The sequence below is a fragment of the Lissotriton vulgaris genome, chromosome 8 (assembly GCF_964263255.1).
Source record: "Lissotriton vulgaris chromosome 8, aLisVul1.2, whole genome shotgun sequence".
NCBI lineage: Eukaryota > Metazoa > Chordata > Amphibia > Caudata > Salamandridae > Lissotriton > Lissotriton vulgaris.
Genome location: NC_141696.1, coordinates 135,934,384 through 135,955,248, shown reverse-complemented (window position 1 = coordinate 135,955,248; position 20,865 = coordinate 135,934,384). Strand labels below are relative to the sequence as shown.

At 40.1% G+C, this 20,865-nt stretch overlaps 1 protein-coding gene across 1 annotated transcript in view; it reads left to right on the top strand.

The window, feature by feature from the left end:
• Nucleotides 1-20,865, top strand: part of LOC147693611 (nicotinamide N-methyltransferase-like) — a 232,741-nt gene that overhangs the window by 48,702 nt on the left and 163,174 nt on the right. The window contains exon 2 of the mRNA XM_086933827.1: nucleotides 7,261-7,468. Coding sequence (XP_086789953.1) covers nucleotides 7,261-7,468 — 208 coding nt within the window. The remainder of the gene's footprint in view (nucleotides 1-7,260; nucleotides 7,469-20,865) is intronic.

Genomic DNA, 20,865 nt, shown 5'->3' with positions numbered 1-20,865 from the left:
ACAACGCAGGTCATTTTACAACGGAAACCTTTACAACGCAATACACTACAACGCAGATACTATTACAACGCATACCATTACAACGTAAGTATAATTATAGGTAAGTTTTTCTTTTTTTAAAACATTTATTAGTGGTATTTTGTTATGGGGTACAGGGGTATTTTTATGTTTTAGGGCTGGGTTTGGGTTTTGGGGTACAGGGGTATTTTTAGGTTTTAGGGCTGGGTTTGGGTTTTGGGGTACAGGGGTATTTTTAGGTTTTAGGGCTGGGTTTGGGTTTTGAGGTACAGGGGTATTTTTAGGTTTTAGGGCTGGGTTTGGGTTTTGGGGTACAGGGGTATTTTTAGGTTTTAGGGCTGGGTTTGGGTTTTGGGGTACAGGGGTATTTTTAGGTTTTTGGGCTGGGTTTGGGTTTTGGGGTACAGGGGTATTTTTCGGTTTTAGGGCTGGGTTTGGGTTTTGAGGTACAGGGGTATTTTTAGGTTTTAGGGCTGGGTTTGGGTTTTGGGGTACAGGGGTATTTTTAGGTTTTAGGGCTGGGTTTGGGTTTTGGGGTACAGGGGTATTTTTAGGTTTTAGGGCTGGGTTTGGGTTTTGGGGTACAGGGGTATTTTTAGGTTTTAGGGCTGGGTTTGGGTTTTGGGGTACAGGGGTATTTTTAGGTTTTATGGATGGGTTTGGGTTTTGGGGTACATGGGTATTTTTAGGTTTTAGGGCTGGGTTTGGGTTTTGAGGTACAGGGGTATTTTTAGGTTTTAGGGCTGGGTTTGGGTTTTGGGGTACAGGGGTATTTTTAGATTTTAGGGCTGGGTTTGGGTTTTGGGGTACAGGGGTATTTTTAGGTTTTAGGGCTGGGTTTGGGTTTTGAGGTACAGGGGTATTTTTAGGTTTTAGGGCTGGGTTTGGGTTTTGGGGTACAGGGGTATTTTTAGGTTTTAGGGCTGGGTTTGGGTTTTGGGGTACAGGGGTATTTTGAGGTTTTAGGGCTGGGTTTGGGTTTTGGGGTACAGGGGTATTTTTAGGTTTTAGGGCTGGGTTTGGGTTTTGAGGTACAGGGGTATTTTTAGGTTTTAGGGCTGGGTTTGGGTTTTGGGGTACAGGGGTATTTTTAGGTTTTAGGGCTGGGTTTGGGTTTTGGGGTACAGGGGTATTTTTAGGTTTTAGGGCTGGGTTTGGGTTTTGGGGTACAGGGGTATTTTTAGGTTTTAGGGCTGGGTTTGGGTTTTGAGGTACAGGGGTATTTTTAGGTTTTAGGGCTGGGTTTGGGTTTTGGGGTACAGGGGTATTTTTAGGTTTTAGGGCTGGGTTTGGGTTTTGGGGTACAGGGGTATTTTTAGGTTTTTGGGCTGGGTTTGGGTTTTGGGGTACAGGGGTATTTTTCGGTTTTAGGGCTGGGTTTGGGTTTTGAGGTACAGGGGTATTTTTAGGTTTTAGGGCTGGGTTTGGGTTTTGGGGTACAGGGGTATTTTTAGGTTTTAGGGCTGGGTTTGGGTTTTGGGGTACAGGGGTATTTTTAGGTTTTAGGGCTGGGTTTGGGTTTTGGGGTACAGGGGTATTTTTAGGTTTTAGGGCTGGGTTTGGGTTTTGGGGTACAGGGGTATTTTGAGGTTTTAGGGCTGGGTTTGGGTTTTGGGGTACAGGGGTATTTTTAGGTTTTAGGGCTGGGTTTGGGTTTTGAGGTACAGGGGTATTTTTAGGTTTTAGGGCTGGGTTTGGGTTTTGGGGTACAGGGGTATTTTTAGGTTTTAGGGCTGGGTTTGGGTTTTGGGGTACAGGGGATTTTTTAGGTTTTAGGGCTGGGTTTGGGTTTTGGGGTACAGGGGTATTTTTAATATATATTTACAAATAATAAAATTAAAATTAATTTTATTAATAAAATTATTTAATAATTAAATAATAAATAATTAAATTAAATAATACAAAAATAAGTATTTACATTATATATTAACATTATATACTTACCTATACTTACGTTGTAATGGTATGCTTTGTAATAGTATCTGCGTTGTAGTGTATTGCGTTGTAAAGGTTTCCGTTGTAAAATGACCTGCGTTGTAAAAAATCCGTGGTAATGGTATGCGTGCTAAAAGTACGCGTGGTAAAATCATATATCCCTTCCTTATGCATGCTGGCATGGGTACACCGTAGGTAGGATGCTTTTTTCTATATATCTTGGCTGATATAATGCCATGTTGTAAATATTATAGTTGCATAATCTGTATTACATTAATATGGAAATTCCTGCAAGCTACTAAATTGTTTATTTTGTAGGGTTAACTTTAGTTGAATGTTTGCACACATTCCTTGCCCAATCTAATATGGGGAAACTACCTGAGAATGACATCACATTCTGTTTTTACACTATTAAATGGAAGTCCTTTTGAGTCCATTTGTGTCACTATTGTTCTTGCTTGATTGCTCCATCGCACTCTGTGGATGTTCACTTTCTCCTGTTCCTACTTGTTTGGTCTTGCTCTTCCCCTTGCTGGTTGACCTTGACAGCTGGAAGGTTTTTTCTGATCTCCAGTTGTTTTATTTTCAGTTTTATATTATTTCTGAAGCACTACTTGAACTCCAGTTAAAATCTCTCAGGGGCTCAGATCCTTTGGAACAGTACCTTTGGAAAATCTACCTCCCATCAGGTCTGACTCTGATTGGATCAGAGTAGCCGGATGGTGGAAGGGAACTATGGAGGGTACTGCAGGGATGGAAAGCTGAAATCCACAGAACTAAAATACTAAAATGAGTATTTCTAATAGTGGTGCCTTGTCTGGTGTAACAGGTATGTATCTCTCTCACCTTTGGGTTACATTCAATATGAATCACAAGATTATAATGGTATCACAGGAACAACATATCCTATTACAACCTTCTGTAAACCTAAGTACAAAGAGTGTTAGTATTATAACAATTAGAGTTCAGGGTTACAGCATTCTGCACATCCCTTGCACTGTTAATGTCACACAATCAAGTCAGCGAGGCAGTTCTTATGTAAATGTCTATTTGTTTTAGCCCATGTATACACCAGTGTTAGTTTCACACAAATACGTACTCATCTTATATCCATGATTTAGAATTGTCTCTTGTGTTGGAATATACACATGAAGGTTAGGGAGATGTCACTGTTACATTTCAAAGCCTTTGACTCCTTAATACGAGTCCTAACGTTCTTGCACTCGGAATAGGTCTGCCAATGGAAGTGCACGATGATTGATTCCAAGAGGGGATAAAACAAAGTAGAGCAGTTTTCCTATCCCCTGTGTAATCTCAAGGATTTGTTTTATGCCAACTGTGAAATTCACATGTCTGCTTCTCCTCTGAGAATCCTCTGAGACTGCGCCTTCCATCCACCTCCATCATCTAAGAACACTCTGAATAGCAGGCACGAGTGAAGAGAAAAGATGATGTAAGATTTCCACTGAGAGTTAGCATGATCTTGTGCGACTGAACAAATATGTTGAGAGTTTGTGAATGGCAGCAATCTTGAAGTTGTTAAAAGGTAGTGTAGTGTAGTTCCTATATTCCCAATAGGCTCTGCGCATTGGAATAATATATCCTGTAGCTTAGACGCAGGCGTGAGATCCCCTGTATCTCTACCGAATATATTAGACTTAATTGCGAGTGCCAGCTAGCTCGGAGGTTACTAGAAACTTTCTTGAATTCTCAAGAAGGGATTAGTTTCTGACAACCCCATAAAGATGACAACTTTGTTTCCTATTGTTAAGAAAGCAATCTCTAGAGTTGTGGAAACAATAGATAGCTAATTCACTCAGTCAATCGTGCATGCTTCGTTTCACCAGAGCGGCTGAGAAATTAGAGAGACGGGCGTTTTCAATCATAGAGGGTATTTATTGAACAGTCTTCTTTCTCAAGCATTGAAAATAAACTGCTACAATAGTAAAGCTTACTATGAAGTACAATGCATATAATACGAACAGTATTATAAAATAGTACTGTAAAAGCATGATATGGGTGTTAAGCCATAAAGTGCATAAAAGGTATAAAATGTATAAAATACATACAGTAATAAAGGATGACTAAAAGTACTCAACTGGTGCGTCTGAAATACGCCTACCCCGGTGCACCTAACCTAAGTCTGGTACGAGGGAGGGAGTATAAGAGGAGGAGTTTAAGTCTAGGGTTTCTTCTGCCAGGAATCTAATTACAAGAATTCTCTAAGAGGGCTAATCAGCTCTGTACCTTTGGTTTCAGAATGAAGGAGGTCTTGCATCTCGTTCTCGGGACTCGATTTCCCAGATACCCGCAAGGGTAAACGGGAAACACTGGAACTGGATTTTTTGGCAAGGAGAAATGGCAGAGTTTTGCAGTGTGTCTGCTGGAGGGTCGGCTTTCCTCAGCACTTGCTGCTGCAGGGCGTCGGGCAGGTAGAGAGTCGATCTGCTCCAAACCACTGTGTGTTTTATTGGGCAAATCAAGGCATATTTATACTTTGAAGGTGCTGAGTTTGACGCATGTTTGGACTTAATAACGTCACTCAAAGGCTCAATTCTTGGAAAATGCCGAGAGTTCTAGGAGAACTTAATATTCAAGCAGGGGGAAGTCCCAGGCTGCTGAAGGGGGGTTTTTCCAAGAAAACATTGTTAATTCTTGGAGCTTCGTGAAAGTATCCCTGCCGTATTTGGGCTGTATGGTTTGGGCCAAATATGGTAATGATTTGTATGCCTTTATAAGGATATGATAAAATAGACCTATATAAGGGCATGAATCGGGATTTTTATATTAGGGTCCTAGATTCATTTACAACAGTAGTGGATGTAGCATGTCGAACATCTTTACAAGGGTGGTCGCCAACAGAACTGCCTACTGTTAAGGATATGGGCCTTAGTGCACAGCCTCAATTCCTGGGAAACACAGGTGTTTAGATAGGACACTAGCCGCAATCCAGATGATGGGAGCACTCAATGGAGCAGGATGGGTGTGCACTAAGCGGTCCTGACACAACCTGATGTTTACAATTGTTTCTGGGGATAGTAGGCCAGTTGTTCTTGAGATAGAAGAACGTTACTGCACACAAAGAAGACCCTCTGCTCATTGCCATGAAGACCTGCTCTTGACAATAACATTTTAGACAGACAGTTAAAATGTGGGTGTTCCTGGAGACAGTTCAGCTGATAAAAGTGAACAAATAAAACAGTGCACCAATGAATATATGCATACAGTCCTAACCACAAAGACATGTTTCCATCAAAATCTTGACATATAGTGGTTCAGAACTGTAAAACACCCAACAATCAGTGAATAATTAGAAAAAGGAAAAGTTGAAATTTCGACCCCAATGATAGATTTGAACTGGACCTTCCTCAGGACTAAAATCAGGTCTGAACCTCATTAGAACAATCTAGTGTAATCGATTCACCATCCAAAAAAATCGGCTCATATATATTACTATGTATCCAACAAATTGAAGTATAGAAACTCTCCCTGTGCGTGTGTTTCAGCACTTGAGCACAATTGGGGCCTCCATGCCTGTCAGGGTCAGCAGTGTAATTATACTACCATTTTTCTTTTTCTTTTTATGTTTTGTCTAGATTATCTAGTTACTTAAGCTCTTTAATTTCTCAAAATAGCTTTCAGTCTCTGGTTAGACTCATGCTGTGCTTGTGCTATGAACAAAATGTCCTCAGAGGATATACATACCTTTCGAAACAAGATGTCTTTTCAGGTGTCAGAAACAAAGTGAAAGGTGCTGATGATGGAGGTAGTGGAATTTGGTAATAAACATTACATAAATTAGGAATTTGTATGATTTAATACTTGATCGTGTCTCATTTATATTTGGTACTGGATGTTAATTAACCTAGATGATTTGATTAAATGCTGTTGGTCAACACATTAACAAATGCAGGTGTCAATCACTTAAAGAAGTGTATTGGTTATATTGTTGATTAATTGCAGAACCTTTCTAAAAATGTATTTATATTTTTCTTTCTATCAAAGATACTTTCCTTACTTTGTCATTGATACACTTTGCATTACTTTTTTCAAACTATTTGATTTTAGAAAACATTTAGTAAATTCAGTCTCTCATTAACAAACACAGGATGTGTATCATTCACACTTGTACCCATGACTTCATTAGCAACCTGAAACGGTGGTGAGGGATGGTGTAAAGGATGCAAATATCCTGTTAGGGCTTATGAGTACTCATTGGTAAAAGAGGTTATTAAGGTGTCAGGATGAAGATGACAGAAAAGAGAGGAGGGATCCTAACAGGCATGGAAATAATGGGCTTCTGGTTTGGAAGACATCACAAGGAAGCTGAATGCCATCATGTTCCTAATGGCACATTAGTAATCTTGTGCTTGATGGAGAGTTGCCAGGGAGATGGTGGAGAAGACTGAATGTCATTAAGGTACAGATGATCCTGGAGTTGAAAAAGGAGACTGTGGGTCTGAATTAGCGTTCAGTAGAAGTGTTACTCTTCTCACAAATGTGATGGATATCTCGTCCACTGTATTACAAGTGCCACTGGATATAATAAGGCAGAGAGGATGTCCATCATGTTTATGATGAAGTAACCAGTCCACCAAACATTAAATCAGGCCTTCTGCAACCAGGGACGGGGCAAATAGGAATGAATCCAGTACTGCCTGAGGGTACTCCCAGGGTAGATGTTGAGAGAGAGTTTTGTCTCCTCCTCTGTTTATTATTTCAAACAGTTTTATATGCCATAAGATCCCCGATTCCCCAATTACAGAATCACATGAGGAACAAGCTTGTGGTGCCAGAAAAATAAACAAACACATTTACTCCCCTAATTAAAGTATCACCTGTCCAAGGCCTTGAGTGAAAATAAGTGACTTTTTTTCATTTACTCTCTAAATGTCCTACCTTTTTATAAGGCTAGTGTGATGTTGTGACCATTGTACATAACAAGATCTATTCATCACAGAAGGCTCCAAAATTTCAACGGATCACTTTCTAATATCTTACCCATTCTTCATTGGCATTCCCATATTGTTCTAATTTTGAATTTGTTTTAGCTCTGTTTCATGCAATTATATACTAATATGTATTTCCATATTGCTGGTCAACTGATGTTTTACTACTTCTTGTACAATGTTTATAATTTTAAGTTTTAAACCTTTTTGTGCTCTGTTTATATAATTTTGTACTAATTGTTTTCTAAAATATGTTGAGACTGGGAATAAGTTCTAATTTAAAAGAAAATGAATTGGGAAGATTTCAAGACTTTTTTATTCTCTTGAGTAATCCAGCGTTAAACATTTATCTTAATAGGCAATTGTAAAGGTGAGATGCTGATTAGTCTGTCCTATGCGCCATACTTCGAATGGGCTTTTCCAGCCAGTGAATATTTTTCAGACATCATTCTTGGAGGCTCAACTGATAACTGCATTGCAGGGATACAGAAGTGGTGGAAAAATGAACCTGGATGTTTGGACTGGAGCCATGTAGGAAAGGCGCTTTGTGAGCTTCAGAGCACTGGGTTTGTATTCTTTTTCTTCTACTTTAGTCCTCGAATCACCTTTAGATACAAATTATAAGTGATTACCTCTGTACATTTGGCCATACCAGGCCTGAAACAGACCTTATCTGATTTGAGTTTTGCTGCTGCCTTTACCCAGATAACTGGATAAATCTAGCAATAATGCAATCACTGGGCAATATTGGAATCCCACCAATCTATATAACATTGTAAATAAGAGATTTCATGATTTAGTGTCACTTTCCTTGTCAGTTGTTCTGGTGTAGACAATTGATGTAAGCCATTCACCTGTGAGAAACCAGGTTACAGCAAATGTTTACCTATTTTTCTTCTGGCCAATCGGAACAGATACAAAAGAAGTAGCCTCTGTAAGGGTTGCATGAATGTACTAGACACTAGCTCTTTTTGAAAGAGTATTACAATTCAGCTTTCTTGCAAAAAATGCAGATGATGTTGGAGTTGCCTCTTTCAAAAATTGACTGAGACCTGGGCAAATCACAAACAGGTTCATCATTTGCCTTACTTAGCTTGCATTTCTTGCAATATGGAACATCTGTGTTTGATAGTTTGGGTACAATATATCTTTTGCAAGGTAAAAATAAGTTGTTTTGTTTTAACGATGCAGGTTGACTACTGTTGTTAGACCTGTCAGCCTTAGGGTGGTCTTCGCCCAAACAGGTTGTCTATTTGCCTCTCATTTGTGAAATTTATTTTTGCATCTGCTAAACTTAGGACTCTGTGCTGTTTACCTCTGCTAACTAGTAATAACGTGCTTGTGTTCACTCCCCTTATCATGGTTTGGTTGGCACATATCTAATTGTCATTTTTAATATTCTAGTAAAACCCTTGTAAAGTGGTGTACCATATACTCAGGGCTTGTAAATCAAATTCTACCAGTGGGCCAGCAGTAGTTTTAGGGCCACCCACCTAAGTAGCACTCTAAAACCTGTCCCAGGCCTACAATGGTAGCCTAAATTCAGTCTCAAATTGCCATGTCGACTTGGCATTTAACCCTCTTGCCAAACTATAAACTCTCCTTTTATTGCCTATCAGTCTCCTCCTCAGATAGGCCCTGGGACGCCCATAAGGCAATTTAAAGTTAGGACATGTACTTTTACGTTTTACATGTCCCGGTAGTGAAAAACTCCCAAAATCATTTTTTACGAATGTGAGGTCTACACCTCCATGGGATAACATTGGAGATTCCTTATTACATTTAATAAGCTGCAATTCCTAATGGAGAGGAGGTAGGTATTTAATGTTTGGTACCCATGGAATTCTAATGATAATCCCTTTTTAATGGTAAAGTCGGATTTTTCATTATAATTATGAAAATGCAACTTTTATAAAGTTGACATTTTCCCACCTTAGCCCTTTGTGTCTGCAGCCTGTCTTGGGTCACATGGCTGTGTGTAGCTTACAGTTGGACTTTCTGAATTCCTTCCAGACAGTCACACAACAATATTGAGATAAGCTGAGCCTCAATGAGCAAACAACTGGCAGGGTGGACTGTTTAGCTGAGCACAGCCTCACTGCACCTGAATAGGTTATGTCTTGTCTCCTCACAATAGGCCTAACAACCATGTATTGTCACTGCAGCCAGCTTGTAGCCAGAGATGGGTGTCAGGAAACTCTAAAAACTTCAAAGAAACTTTCTAGAAACTGTGCCCACCTTCCAGAAGAAGGGCCTCACGGTATACAAATAGGACCTTAAGACCCACTCTTCAATTTACTAGTGGACCTATAAAAGGAGTGTGTTTTAATGAAGTCTGAATCTATTTTGCTTTGCATGCGTGGGTTTGTATCTCACCCTCATCGCCAAAATATGTAGTAATGATGTCCAACAGGCATGATGCAGTTTTAGTGGATGAGTTCTTGTGTAGCACCAGCCCATTCTCCAACTGTTAACTTCCACTCACAGGCACCCAAACATTCCATACTGAATCATCACACCAACATCCCATGCAGCACACAGCACATCCGCACTGGCTAAGCAGGTAGGGAGATAATGGCAGGATAATGACATGAACAAGATACTGCAGACTGTCAGAGGACTGCCTGCTGCTGTGACGTACTGTGCACTTTGCCAGACTGCTTCTGTACTTGGAAAGACTGTCCTGCTGCCTGGAGCCTGCCTTGAACCCTTGGAGGCCAGCCCTGCATCTACAGCTGAACCCAAGACAACCAGATGTGAATCCAAGGGCTAGTTCGCTGCCCATCTGTTCAGAACCACAAGGACAAAACATGCTCCCACCATCTTGATCCACACCTGGATCCCGTCTGAGTGAGTCCTGAACCACCAAGAATTTTCCACCCACTCCTAGACCATTGGTTGAAGTGCTAAATGTGCCCATATGGCCATTTTCCGAAACCGAGGACAGAATTTGGACTATAAGTGCTCTGAGAACCAGGGGAAGACCAATACCTACCTGCTCGCTTATCTGTGTGAGGTGCAAATGTCTGGCCAATGTGATGGAACTGTCTTTGGCTACAGTCTTTTGCTTCATCCCACTGGAAATTTTCAACTTTCATGCCGACAACTAAGGACAAAGGTAAAAATCTTCATAATGGTGAAGCCCCACAGCCATCTGACCACGACGATCCCTCCTCAGTCATTCCTGCAGCTTTGCCCTGCTGAACTTCTACCTTCCCAGACATTTTTAGTTTTTTAAAGTTTGAAGGTAAGTGATGACCATCCCCAATTGACTTCTTGTGTATGAACATTGCTCTATCACGGTCAGCCTTAACTTTTGATGTTGACCCAGTCTCTTGCGACCAAATGTCTGTGGTTGGCGCTTTTACCTTTTAGGTGCTGTGTTGAACCTCACACATTGAAAAAATTCATAACTCTGATTCTACTAGTTGCATATTAATCATTCGGTGTCAAATACTTGATTACAATTTGTTCTACTTTTCTAAATTGGTTTGGGATTTTTCTTGTGTTGTGTTTACACTTTTCTACTGTGTGTGTGCTGCGTAAATAATTTACACATTGCCTCTAAGTTAAGCCTGCCAGCTTTCTATGCCAAGCTAGTCAGGTTTATGCACAGGATAATTTTGTGACTTTTTGTGATTCCTGCTGCAAGGCATTGTGGCTGTTGCTTGACCAGTGCTCACACCCCAGTCAAAAACAACCCAATTTCTCACAACTGTGTATAAAAGTTGCAAAGAATCTTGCCATTAGTTTTTTGACTTAGATGCTGGAAAGTACTGTTCCCAAATAGGATGTTCTTTTTCTCAGTTTGATGCCTTTTGCTGCAACCACACTCTAGTACCATGTTGATACTGCCTTGTGAGTCCCCTGCTCCTTACCATTCTATAGTTCTTATGTGGTGTACTTTTTTGTAGCCCACCATGAGTTCAGCTAGATATATTCCAACAAAGGTGTTAGCCCTCTAACCTCCCACTACATTCTCTCCTATCACCCCATGTCAAAGCTAATGTCAGATTGTGATTCCAGCCTCATCAACAGGAAACCTAAGCTTCTTTTGAGACACAGGGGAATGCCATAGGGCTCTTATTGGTGATGTATGAGTATACTATGCATCTAACCTATTCCACAGCTTTAAAAAGGCTCTCAAAACTCTCAGCATTCTTTAAATAGTTCAGATCTCCAAATTCGTACAGGAATTCATCCTGCCCTAGATCTTTTAACATTACAGCAAATACCATGCCTCTAGATGTGTTAGCTGGCTATGCAAGTAATATTTGGCAGTTCTTAAATTGGAAAGGTTAGCAATGAAGTTGACTGTCCAGGATTACTAGTCCTCTTTAGCTACTTTTCTTCTGATCTTTTTCGAGATGAGCCACCTGGAACTGCCCTTCAAACCTCTTTTTTTATTGAGGTAATATTTATTTTGTCCTTATTACAGGAAACAAAATAGATCTATTGATCACAAAAGGTTCCAAAATCTAAAAGGTTCACCTTCCAGGATCTTGCTGATTCTTCATATTGATCTCCAACTCATGTTTTAATGTATTTTGTGCAATATTTTGATTTCGGATTGTGAGTCTTCTATTAGCTATGTTTATACAATTCTATGTGTTAAGATGTGCCTCAGACTGGGAATAAAATATAGTTAAAAAAATAATTAATATGGGAGAGCTTACAGGGTATTCCTTTTTATTTCTTGAAAAAAGAAACAATAAATCATTTCTGAACATTTTTCCTACCCGGTAATGTGAAAGGAGAGCTGCTGATTGAGCTATCCTTTGGTCCTTTCTTCAAATGGACTTTTTCAGAATTAGAATATTTTTCAGACATCATTCTCACACCTCCTTAACTCCCCTCAAACCTACACAGGCCCCTTAAGGGTTTGTTGAGTGAACCCCAAAATATTCGCCTCCATTTTGTGAGCTGCAGTTTCCTTGTGCCCAAGAATGCAGTGAATCAAGGACCAGGAGGTGGTAAGAAGGCTGACTTGTGCTGTCTCTTTCTTGGAATTTAAAAAGCGATTTTCCCATACCAGTGATTGCATAATTTTCACCTGTTTTGCTTGTAGTTGTTACAGTTTAAAAATGTGAGGTTTTACCTACCCGTGATTGCATAATTTTTCACCTGTTTTTTTAGAAATTTGAAGTTTTAATTGCCTGTGACCGTTTTATTTTACTTGTTGAATTGTGGGCTTTGCAGTCCAAAATCTGTTGTTTTTTAAAATTGCCAGTGACTACCTGATTTTCCCTCCTAGTTTCTCCACTGATCTGTGCTCAGACCTGTGTGTTAAGCAATGCCCCCATCTCCTATTATGTCTTAGTAAGTCAGTGAAACCAGATTAAACCCCCCATTTCGCCTTAGCAACAGAGATATTATACATCAGAGACTGAACAGAGGGTACTCTGAGACAGCAGTAATCTGCTGTTAGTTTTTTTAAGTTATGATTTTAGGGAAGCCTGTTTTTTTGGGTAGGAGAGTGAGTAAAGTTTTGGACGAACAGTATTGTTAGAGGGCAACGTTTCTTAGGCCCTTACCTGCAGAACTCTAAAGTGTGGATTAAACCTGTCTGTCTCCTAGGAGATTCTGAATTGAGGAAAAGCTTCCAGCCCCCTGGCTAGCAAATATTGCCTGACATTGCAGGTACTTTATATAGGGTGCTATTGGATGCTACATGTGTGCACTGATTAGTGGTTATATCTGGTGTTTCAATTGGATTAGGGTTAGTGTTTTCATTGGTTGAGTATTTGAGGGAGCTGAATGGTTACTGGGTCAGTGGTTCTATTGTTGTAGGGCTTAGGGTTAGTGATCTGATTGGTGGATAGATTTAGAGTTTCTGAATGGTTTTGGGGCTGGGCTTTCTATTGGACATAGGGTTTCCTGTATTATTGGCTTCTGGGCCCAAAATAGGGTTGGGGTTAGGCTTTCTATCTAATGTAGGTGGGACTAGGGCTGTGATTGGATGTAAGAGACTGCTGTCCTAGCGGTTCTACTGCTTAGGGCTAGTATTGTGATTGGTTGGGGTTAGGGCTAGGGTTCCCATTGCCTGGAAGGGTCACCTGATTACTAGGGCTATTGAAGGCCAGGGTTCAGGGTGTCTTAGCCTGGGCCTCGAGGCTAGGGGCGGAGAGGAAAATGTCAATTGCCTGTTTAGCCTGTTCAAAACTGGTCAAGACTAGGGCCAGAAATGCTGTCTAATTTCATATGTACCAGTACCCACCATACCCCATCCACAACCAGAGTAAAACACTCACAGCACCTGTATCCTGCTCATTCAGTACAAACTAACCCAAGACAAAAAACAATGCCTCACCACCCACTATAAAACCCCAGAAATCAAACCTATACACCCTTCTATCCCAGCTACCACATATTTCCACCATTACCAAAAAACAGTACATAACTCTATTCTATACCACTAACCTATTACTCCCAACAGACCTCTTTTAGTCAATAACAAACCTATACTCAGTGTACCATCATTTCACCAACCAACAACCTCCGCTTTTTTCTACCACAATAACACAACCACAAAACACTTACACTCCACTGCACCAAACATATTACCTCTTGCAGAAAGCAAGTAAAAGACAAACACTCTTAACTCTTCTTCAACCCCTCTTACACACAACATACACTCTACTCACAAACACATCAAAACTCCCTTTACCTTACAACATCCACTCACAAACAATACTATACAAACCAATCCATTGCATAAAACAAATACATCAGCACCTAGTTTCACTACTCCTCGAAACAAAAACATAGCACAGACACCATCACAACAAAATCTATCAAGCGCAACACCTCATAATATTTTCCATCACGAACTACAAACATACACCCACCTTTCAGACTACACAAATGAACAAACTCCACTGCCAAGCTTTCTCTCTACTACCACACCTAACATATATACAGCAACACAGCAACTCTCTTTTAACTGCCTCTCATCCAATGAACAATTTAGAACTTTACTACATGACCCACATGCTGCACCACCAACCCTAACTCATACACCTTACACCCTAAACAGGTGCAAACAAAATAGGCAACATGCCACACCTCACAACTTCACCTCTCCCTGTCTACTGCACAACAATGTTATACTACAAAAACAACACACACCAACTCACTCTCAACTACTGTATCCACCACCTAAACACACAGAACCATCATAATGCCTTCTTAGCCTGCTGGATGCGGAACACGATAAAGAACAGCTACATAAGTGCTATCCTCATACGACTAATACCAACATTAAGGACACACCTGCTACAAGCCCACAAAATACTGCTCACTCTTCTGCAAAACAAAGTCACACTATCACCAAAGCACGTTCTCTAAACTTTGTACTAATAAATGCTTGATCGCTCTCTAACAACAAACATCACATCTATGACCTTCTACCTGACACAAAAACGGACATACTATTCACGACCGAATCATGGTTGGGAGATAATATGGATCCAGTCCTGCATAAATACCTTCTTCTAGGTGATCAAACTATCACCCAAAATCGTATAGGCAAAAGAGGAGATGACCTAGCTGTTGTGCATCTTCCTCTAGTAACTTCCTGCTCTTTTACAGACCTCCACCTAGCAATGCAACATTCCCAGACACACTTCTATACATGGTTTCAAACCTGATAACACTACACTCCAATCTATGCGTTCTTGGTGACCTCTATGCCTCATTCGAAAATAATCATTGCCGGACTCGATGCACTGAATCTGCATCAGAACATCCACAAACCCTCGTGCATCACTGGCCACGTCCTAGATGTCATTTTTTAAATGCAGAACTAGTTACCTTTCAAACAATGACTCCAGTCGCATGGTCAGATCACCATTTGCTTGCTTTCCAACTTAAAACAACACTAAGCGATGCACCTAAAACCACCTTATGTGCATCCACCTATCGACCGTGGAACAAACTAAATTTGGATCACTTAGTAACACAACTAACATCCAGTACAGATCTAGACACAATATATTCTGTTCAGAAACTATAGGAGTGGCTACAGGAAGCTTTTGATATCCTAATACCACTAAAAACAACAAAACAGAACAAAAGAAAACAAGCACCTTGGAGAAATACAGAGATAAAAGAGATAAAACATCAAATTAGAAAGCTGCAACGTACCTGCTTCAAAACAAACACCAATCAAGACAAGCTTCGGCTATAGAAAATTAACAGATTATACAAGTCAGCTATCAAAAAAGCTAAGAAAAGGCACTATTCAGAAAGAATTCAAAATGCTAAATGTGCAAATAAAGAATTATATAAAATTCTCAATGAATTTAGTAAACCAAATGGAGCTCATCCCTTTACTTAAGATTTCACAGTCAAACTGGCAAATCATTACACAGCCAAAGCAGACATGTTCATCTCATATTTAAAACAAAGACAAAGCACCAGCACTAACTCTTTTTCAAAACAACGATCTAATAGTACTCTTACTCAGGATCTCAGTTCCTTCCAACACATTTCACATGATGAATTTATGAACCTGGTCAAAGGAGGCAGGTCTGCCGACAGCCCTTCCGCCCGCGTCCACAGCAAACCTTCAATACAATTCCTCTAACAACCTTTACTGTCAAACCAGTAAGAAGAATCATCAACAATTCCTTAACTACACAAAATATTTCAAGAAGAACTAAAAAGTCATTCATACGCCCAATACTGAAGACCCATTACAAACGGACCTTTCCTGGGCAAGCTGATAGAAAGAGCAGCATTCACCCAGATGTCACAATTCATTAAAGACAATGCCATACTTTCAGACTTACAAATGGGATTCCATTCAGGAAGAAGCACAGTATCTGCCTTCGTTGCCCTCTGGGATAACCTGAAGAACACAGTTGGTCACAACGGGGTTGCTGCGCTACTTCTCTTAGACCTCTCCGCTGCCTTTGACACAGTTGACCATGACACTCAATGAAGCCAGCATAGAGGGAACTGCTCTGGATTGGATTACATCCTACCTTCACAACAGAACTAATGTCATCCATACCCCTCCTTCCACATCCAAACCGTACTTCACAAAAGCAGGGGTCCCTCGAGGCTCTATCATCTCACCCATGCTTTTCAACATCTACATGAAGTCATTATCAGCACTGATCAATCAATTTTACCTCATATGTTATAACTATGCAGATGACAGGCAAATACTCCTTCAACGTGAATGCCCCAAAGAAATTGGAAACTCCCTAATTTTCAGTTGTCTCAGAGCCGTGGATGAATGGATAACGTTGAGCCATCCCAAATTGAATGCTCCCAAAAAGGAAATACTCAATTGTGGCAATTGGAAAAATTATAACCCACTCGCCGCCTGGCCTGATGATCTGTGAACACTGTTTAAAGTATCGAAGGAAGTAAGAAACCTCAGAATGACCATGGACTCCAAGCTATCAATGATTGCCAAAGTGGACAAACGAGCAAGATCAAGCTTTGTTACTATAAAAACTCTGCAACAAATCTTCCCCCATTTGGGATTTCAACACAAGGTCCAGTCTACCATCTCTCTTGTTCTGTCAATACTGGATTATGCCAATAACCTCAATCATGGATCACCTTTAACAACTGTGAAAAGACTACAAAAGATTCAGAACTCGTCTGCCCGACTAATCTTACATACAAAGCCACAAGACCACATTTCCCTTTCCTTGAAAGCCCTGCATTGGTACTTACCAGTTACCAGAAGATCCTCGTTCAAGCTGCTTTGTATCACACACAAAGTGATACATGGAACAGAACTACACTTCATCAGGAATAAAATCACCAAACACATTCAACAATGGAACCTCCACTCTAGAGTGGCACCTCATCTCAAAAATCACAACATACAAAAAAAAATCATGGGTGGCATATCCTTTTCTGTTCAAGCAGCTAAACTATGGAACTATTTACCCCCAACATTGTATCCCTGGATAACCACCTTATCTTCAGAAAAATACTCAATAATTGACTCTTCCCATCATAACCACTATATTCAAACAGAATTGTACATCATATCCCTCTGCATATAAGCATTTATTTGGAATATAGCTGTGTAACTATATATGTGTATTTGGTTTGTGTAAATGTGTATAATAATTATGTTTTTAAAAATATAGATATTCATTAGTTCTGCTTAGCAAATGTACATATTACTGATAGTAACATTATTCTACCTTTTTAAAATATATAAATGACTGCATAAATAAGTACATCTTTTATCATAACTATTTAACTACAATTGCTTCACCATTGAAATACAAAAAAAATTAAAATATGTATTTAAGGTACAGCAACTCTTGAAAGCCGGAGTTTATTAAATGCATCTTCAATCTACATACTACCTTACTTGCATATATATACCTTCCATATAAGTATGTATCTAGAACAAATAATCTGACCACATGCAATATTTTTCATGTGCTCAGAGTATTTGTTCTTTTTGCCTATTTTTGGGGATGAGGGTTGACATCCCCACTCTTATAGCACTGCTTACTTTTAAGATTACAAATATTTTGTTTACAATGTCCTTGTGTGCCTGATTTCTCTTATTCACCCACAGTACTTATGTATCTATATATATTTTAACTTTTCTTCTAATTCAGCATATCAATGCACTACCATATTTCTCACCCTATACATCTCTCAATATATCCTTTACCTCAACTCTTTCATTCATCTCAAACCCCATATCTATCTCCCTTTTTATTCATCTGAAGCCTCCTCCTACTGATATGAGCTCATCTCAAACCTCATTCTGCTACTCGTTTCGTTTCAAAGCTTTATTCGATTATTTCACAAAACAATCATAAAAGCATTCAAAATATGTGCAGTTTACATTCCTCTAAAAATACTCTAATATTAATATCACTTAAAAGTACCAGTACAGAGATATAAAGATAGAAAACATAACAGGGATGTAGACATAATTCGGCACATAGGGATAAAACTTGAAAAGAGTTAAAAAAACATACCTTTTCTGGCAGCCATGGATTTAAAAATAAATACGGCTGTAAAAAAACATACATCTGGATCCTCTAGGGAGAACAATAGACTCATTGCTGATTTTGTCGTTATTGCACCCTTTTATTTTAATAATGGTTTCAAGTACATAATTCGAAAGTGCAAATAAAGATCACAGATAAGTAGAAAATGCACAGTGCTCTGCTTAGTAACCTTATCACAAGGGCAATAGGAGGAAGGATGATTTTTCATACGAGAGAATGCCACCAAATGGTGGACTATTCCTAATCGTAATCTGGTGAGGACAAACCGATGGGATGGTCTAGTAACAATCCTCAGATAATGTTGGAAGCCAAGTGTCACCACGTTGGAGAAATACAATTGTGTAGTTGTTAACAACATATTTGTATCTCTCTGGAGGTAAGTTTTCTTACTCATGTAGCGACCCTTTAACTCTTTCTTGGGGATATCGGATAAACAATCAGGGTCAGCCTTCATATCTAGATTGAATATATCTTTAGCTGGTACCGCAACATAATGGATCCATGGAATCAGTGAGAACTTGTCCAGGAGAAGGCAATTACTAATAATACTCCTGGTAAAACCAGTTTCTTCCTTCATCCAGACTGCTCTCCATACAATCAGGGGCCTTAGACTGATTTGCTCAGACAGAAAATCCAAACCCAATTCCCGGTGTGTGATCTCGTTCGAGGCTGATTTAGGTAGACATAACAGTCTTTTAGTGAAAGCATTTTCCTCGACCTGTAGTTCTGTATGCCTAATATGTCCCCAAACACCGGATCCATATATTGCGATTGACACACATCTACAACGGTAGATGTGCAACATGTCATGAATGCGACGAGCCCCAAGCTTAGTCGCGAATTTGAAAATTCTGTATGCACTTTTAGACATTTTGGCCTTCACGTTGATTATTTCTTGGGACCACATACCATTGCTACTGAAAGTAATCCCTAAATAACAGAATTGTTTTACAATTTCTATTTTTTTATCCTCTATATAGAATGATTTCAACTTTCTCATTTTCTTCCCACACTGCATAATGAATGTTTTTGTGTTGTTGATTTTCAGCTTCCTGCCCTTGATAAACCCCGCAAACTTATTCATTAGCCTCTGCAGGCCACAAGGGGTTCTGGATAAAAGCACTGAATCATCGTCATAAAGCAGGACCGGGATGGGCAGGCCGTCAATTTGTGGGGCATCTGAGTTGACCTGTTTAAGTTTGGTATCAATCACGTTTATAAAGAGAGAGTAAAGAAGGGGCGCAAGAACGCACCCTTGTCGAATACCCAAATTAACATGGATACTATTCTTACATTCTCCTCCTTGGCCATATCTTATATTGGCAGATAATTTTGAATATAATCTAGCCAAAAAATAAATAATCCCAGGCGGGGCACCTTATTCTAATTGTGTTGACCATAACAATGCATGGTCCACGAGATCGAACGCGCTGCTAAGGTCCGCAAAGCAGAGGAACAGCGACCCCTGCTTAGCGCGCGTGTACTATCCTATTAGAAGGTCTAGGTTAATACACTGTTCTATAGTTCCCAGACCCTTGCGGAACCCAAACGGAGACTTTGCGAGGATACCACCGGTTTCTGCCCACTCTTCCAACCTGGCCAGCAGTACTCGACTCATCGTTTTAAGTGACGAGTCTAAAAGGGAGATAGGTCGGTAGTTCTTCGCATCCGACCTATCTTCCTTTTTATATATAGGGATGATTATAGATTCACCCCAACTATGTGGAGTACTTACATCAACTGACGCATTAAACACCTTGGTCAAGACGGGGCCCCATAGTTTGGTATCGGCCTTGTAGAGGTCGATGGGCACCCCGCCCGGACCTGGGGCTTTCCCGCCCTTTCTGCGCCTAATAGCAAGCTCAACCTCTTGGACGGTAATGCATAGTGGGATTATGGGCCACTGATTAGTCATCGTAATTGGTGAATTGCCCATTCCTTCCGGATCAAAGATACTTGTGAAATGGGAGGCCCAGCACTCTTCACTAACTGTAGCAGTGAGACTTGGCATATTATCGCTCTTGAGGAAGGGGCAGTTAACAGTATCCCAGAAGAGTTTACTGTCTGAGAGTTCAACGGCCCTAGTCAGTTTATCCCACGCATCCTCCTGCAATTCGAGCTTCCCGCGCTTTATCTGCCCCTTATAAGCAACTCTCAGATCTCTGATATTATGCCTATCTCTGGGCCTAATAGCTAATGCCTTTTTTAACTTACGTAGTGACTCCGAACAAGTGGTGTCAAACCATCCAGTCCTCCGTTTCTTATTACTAAACTTTGTTATAGTCATAATATTAACAATTTGGGCATTAATCTGGCTAAAACTTATCAGAATGCCCCTTGAGTCAGTATTAATATCTAGACAGCTACAGCGGTTTGGTAAGCTTGCTACCACAATCTTAGTCAAAAGGTTTTCAGAGTTGTCTCCCCTCCATTTGATCCTGTGGCCATTTGATCTAGTTGGAACAATATCAGTAACAGCCATTACTTTACAGCCCCAAATAGTTAATACCATGGTGACACAGTTGTGGTCACTCATCGCGAAGTCACGGACAACAGGACTATCACAAGACCCGCTAATATTGTCCGAGATCAACACATGGTCTATAACTGTTGCAGCGTTCCTCCCGGTGAATGTAGGAACAATGTTACCCTCACAATCCTTCATTGCTTGTAAAGCAACCAAATCATATTTTGCTGAAACTAGGTTCAGTGATTCCCCATACACACTATGGGCAAAATGTAAGCAACCATCACCAATCTCATCATTAAAACCACATACCCTGTTAAAAGACAATGGGCACATCTGGACATTAAAATCCCCCCCCCCCTCCCAGATGAAAAAAAAGTTAACCTGGTTTACTCGACAAATCTTTTTATTGACTGCATTAGGGCGTGATGAGTCTGGCAAATTATTGTAATAATTAATCAATAAAACATTGCGGCCGTTTTTATGACTT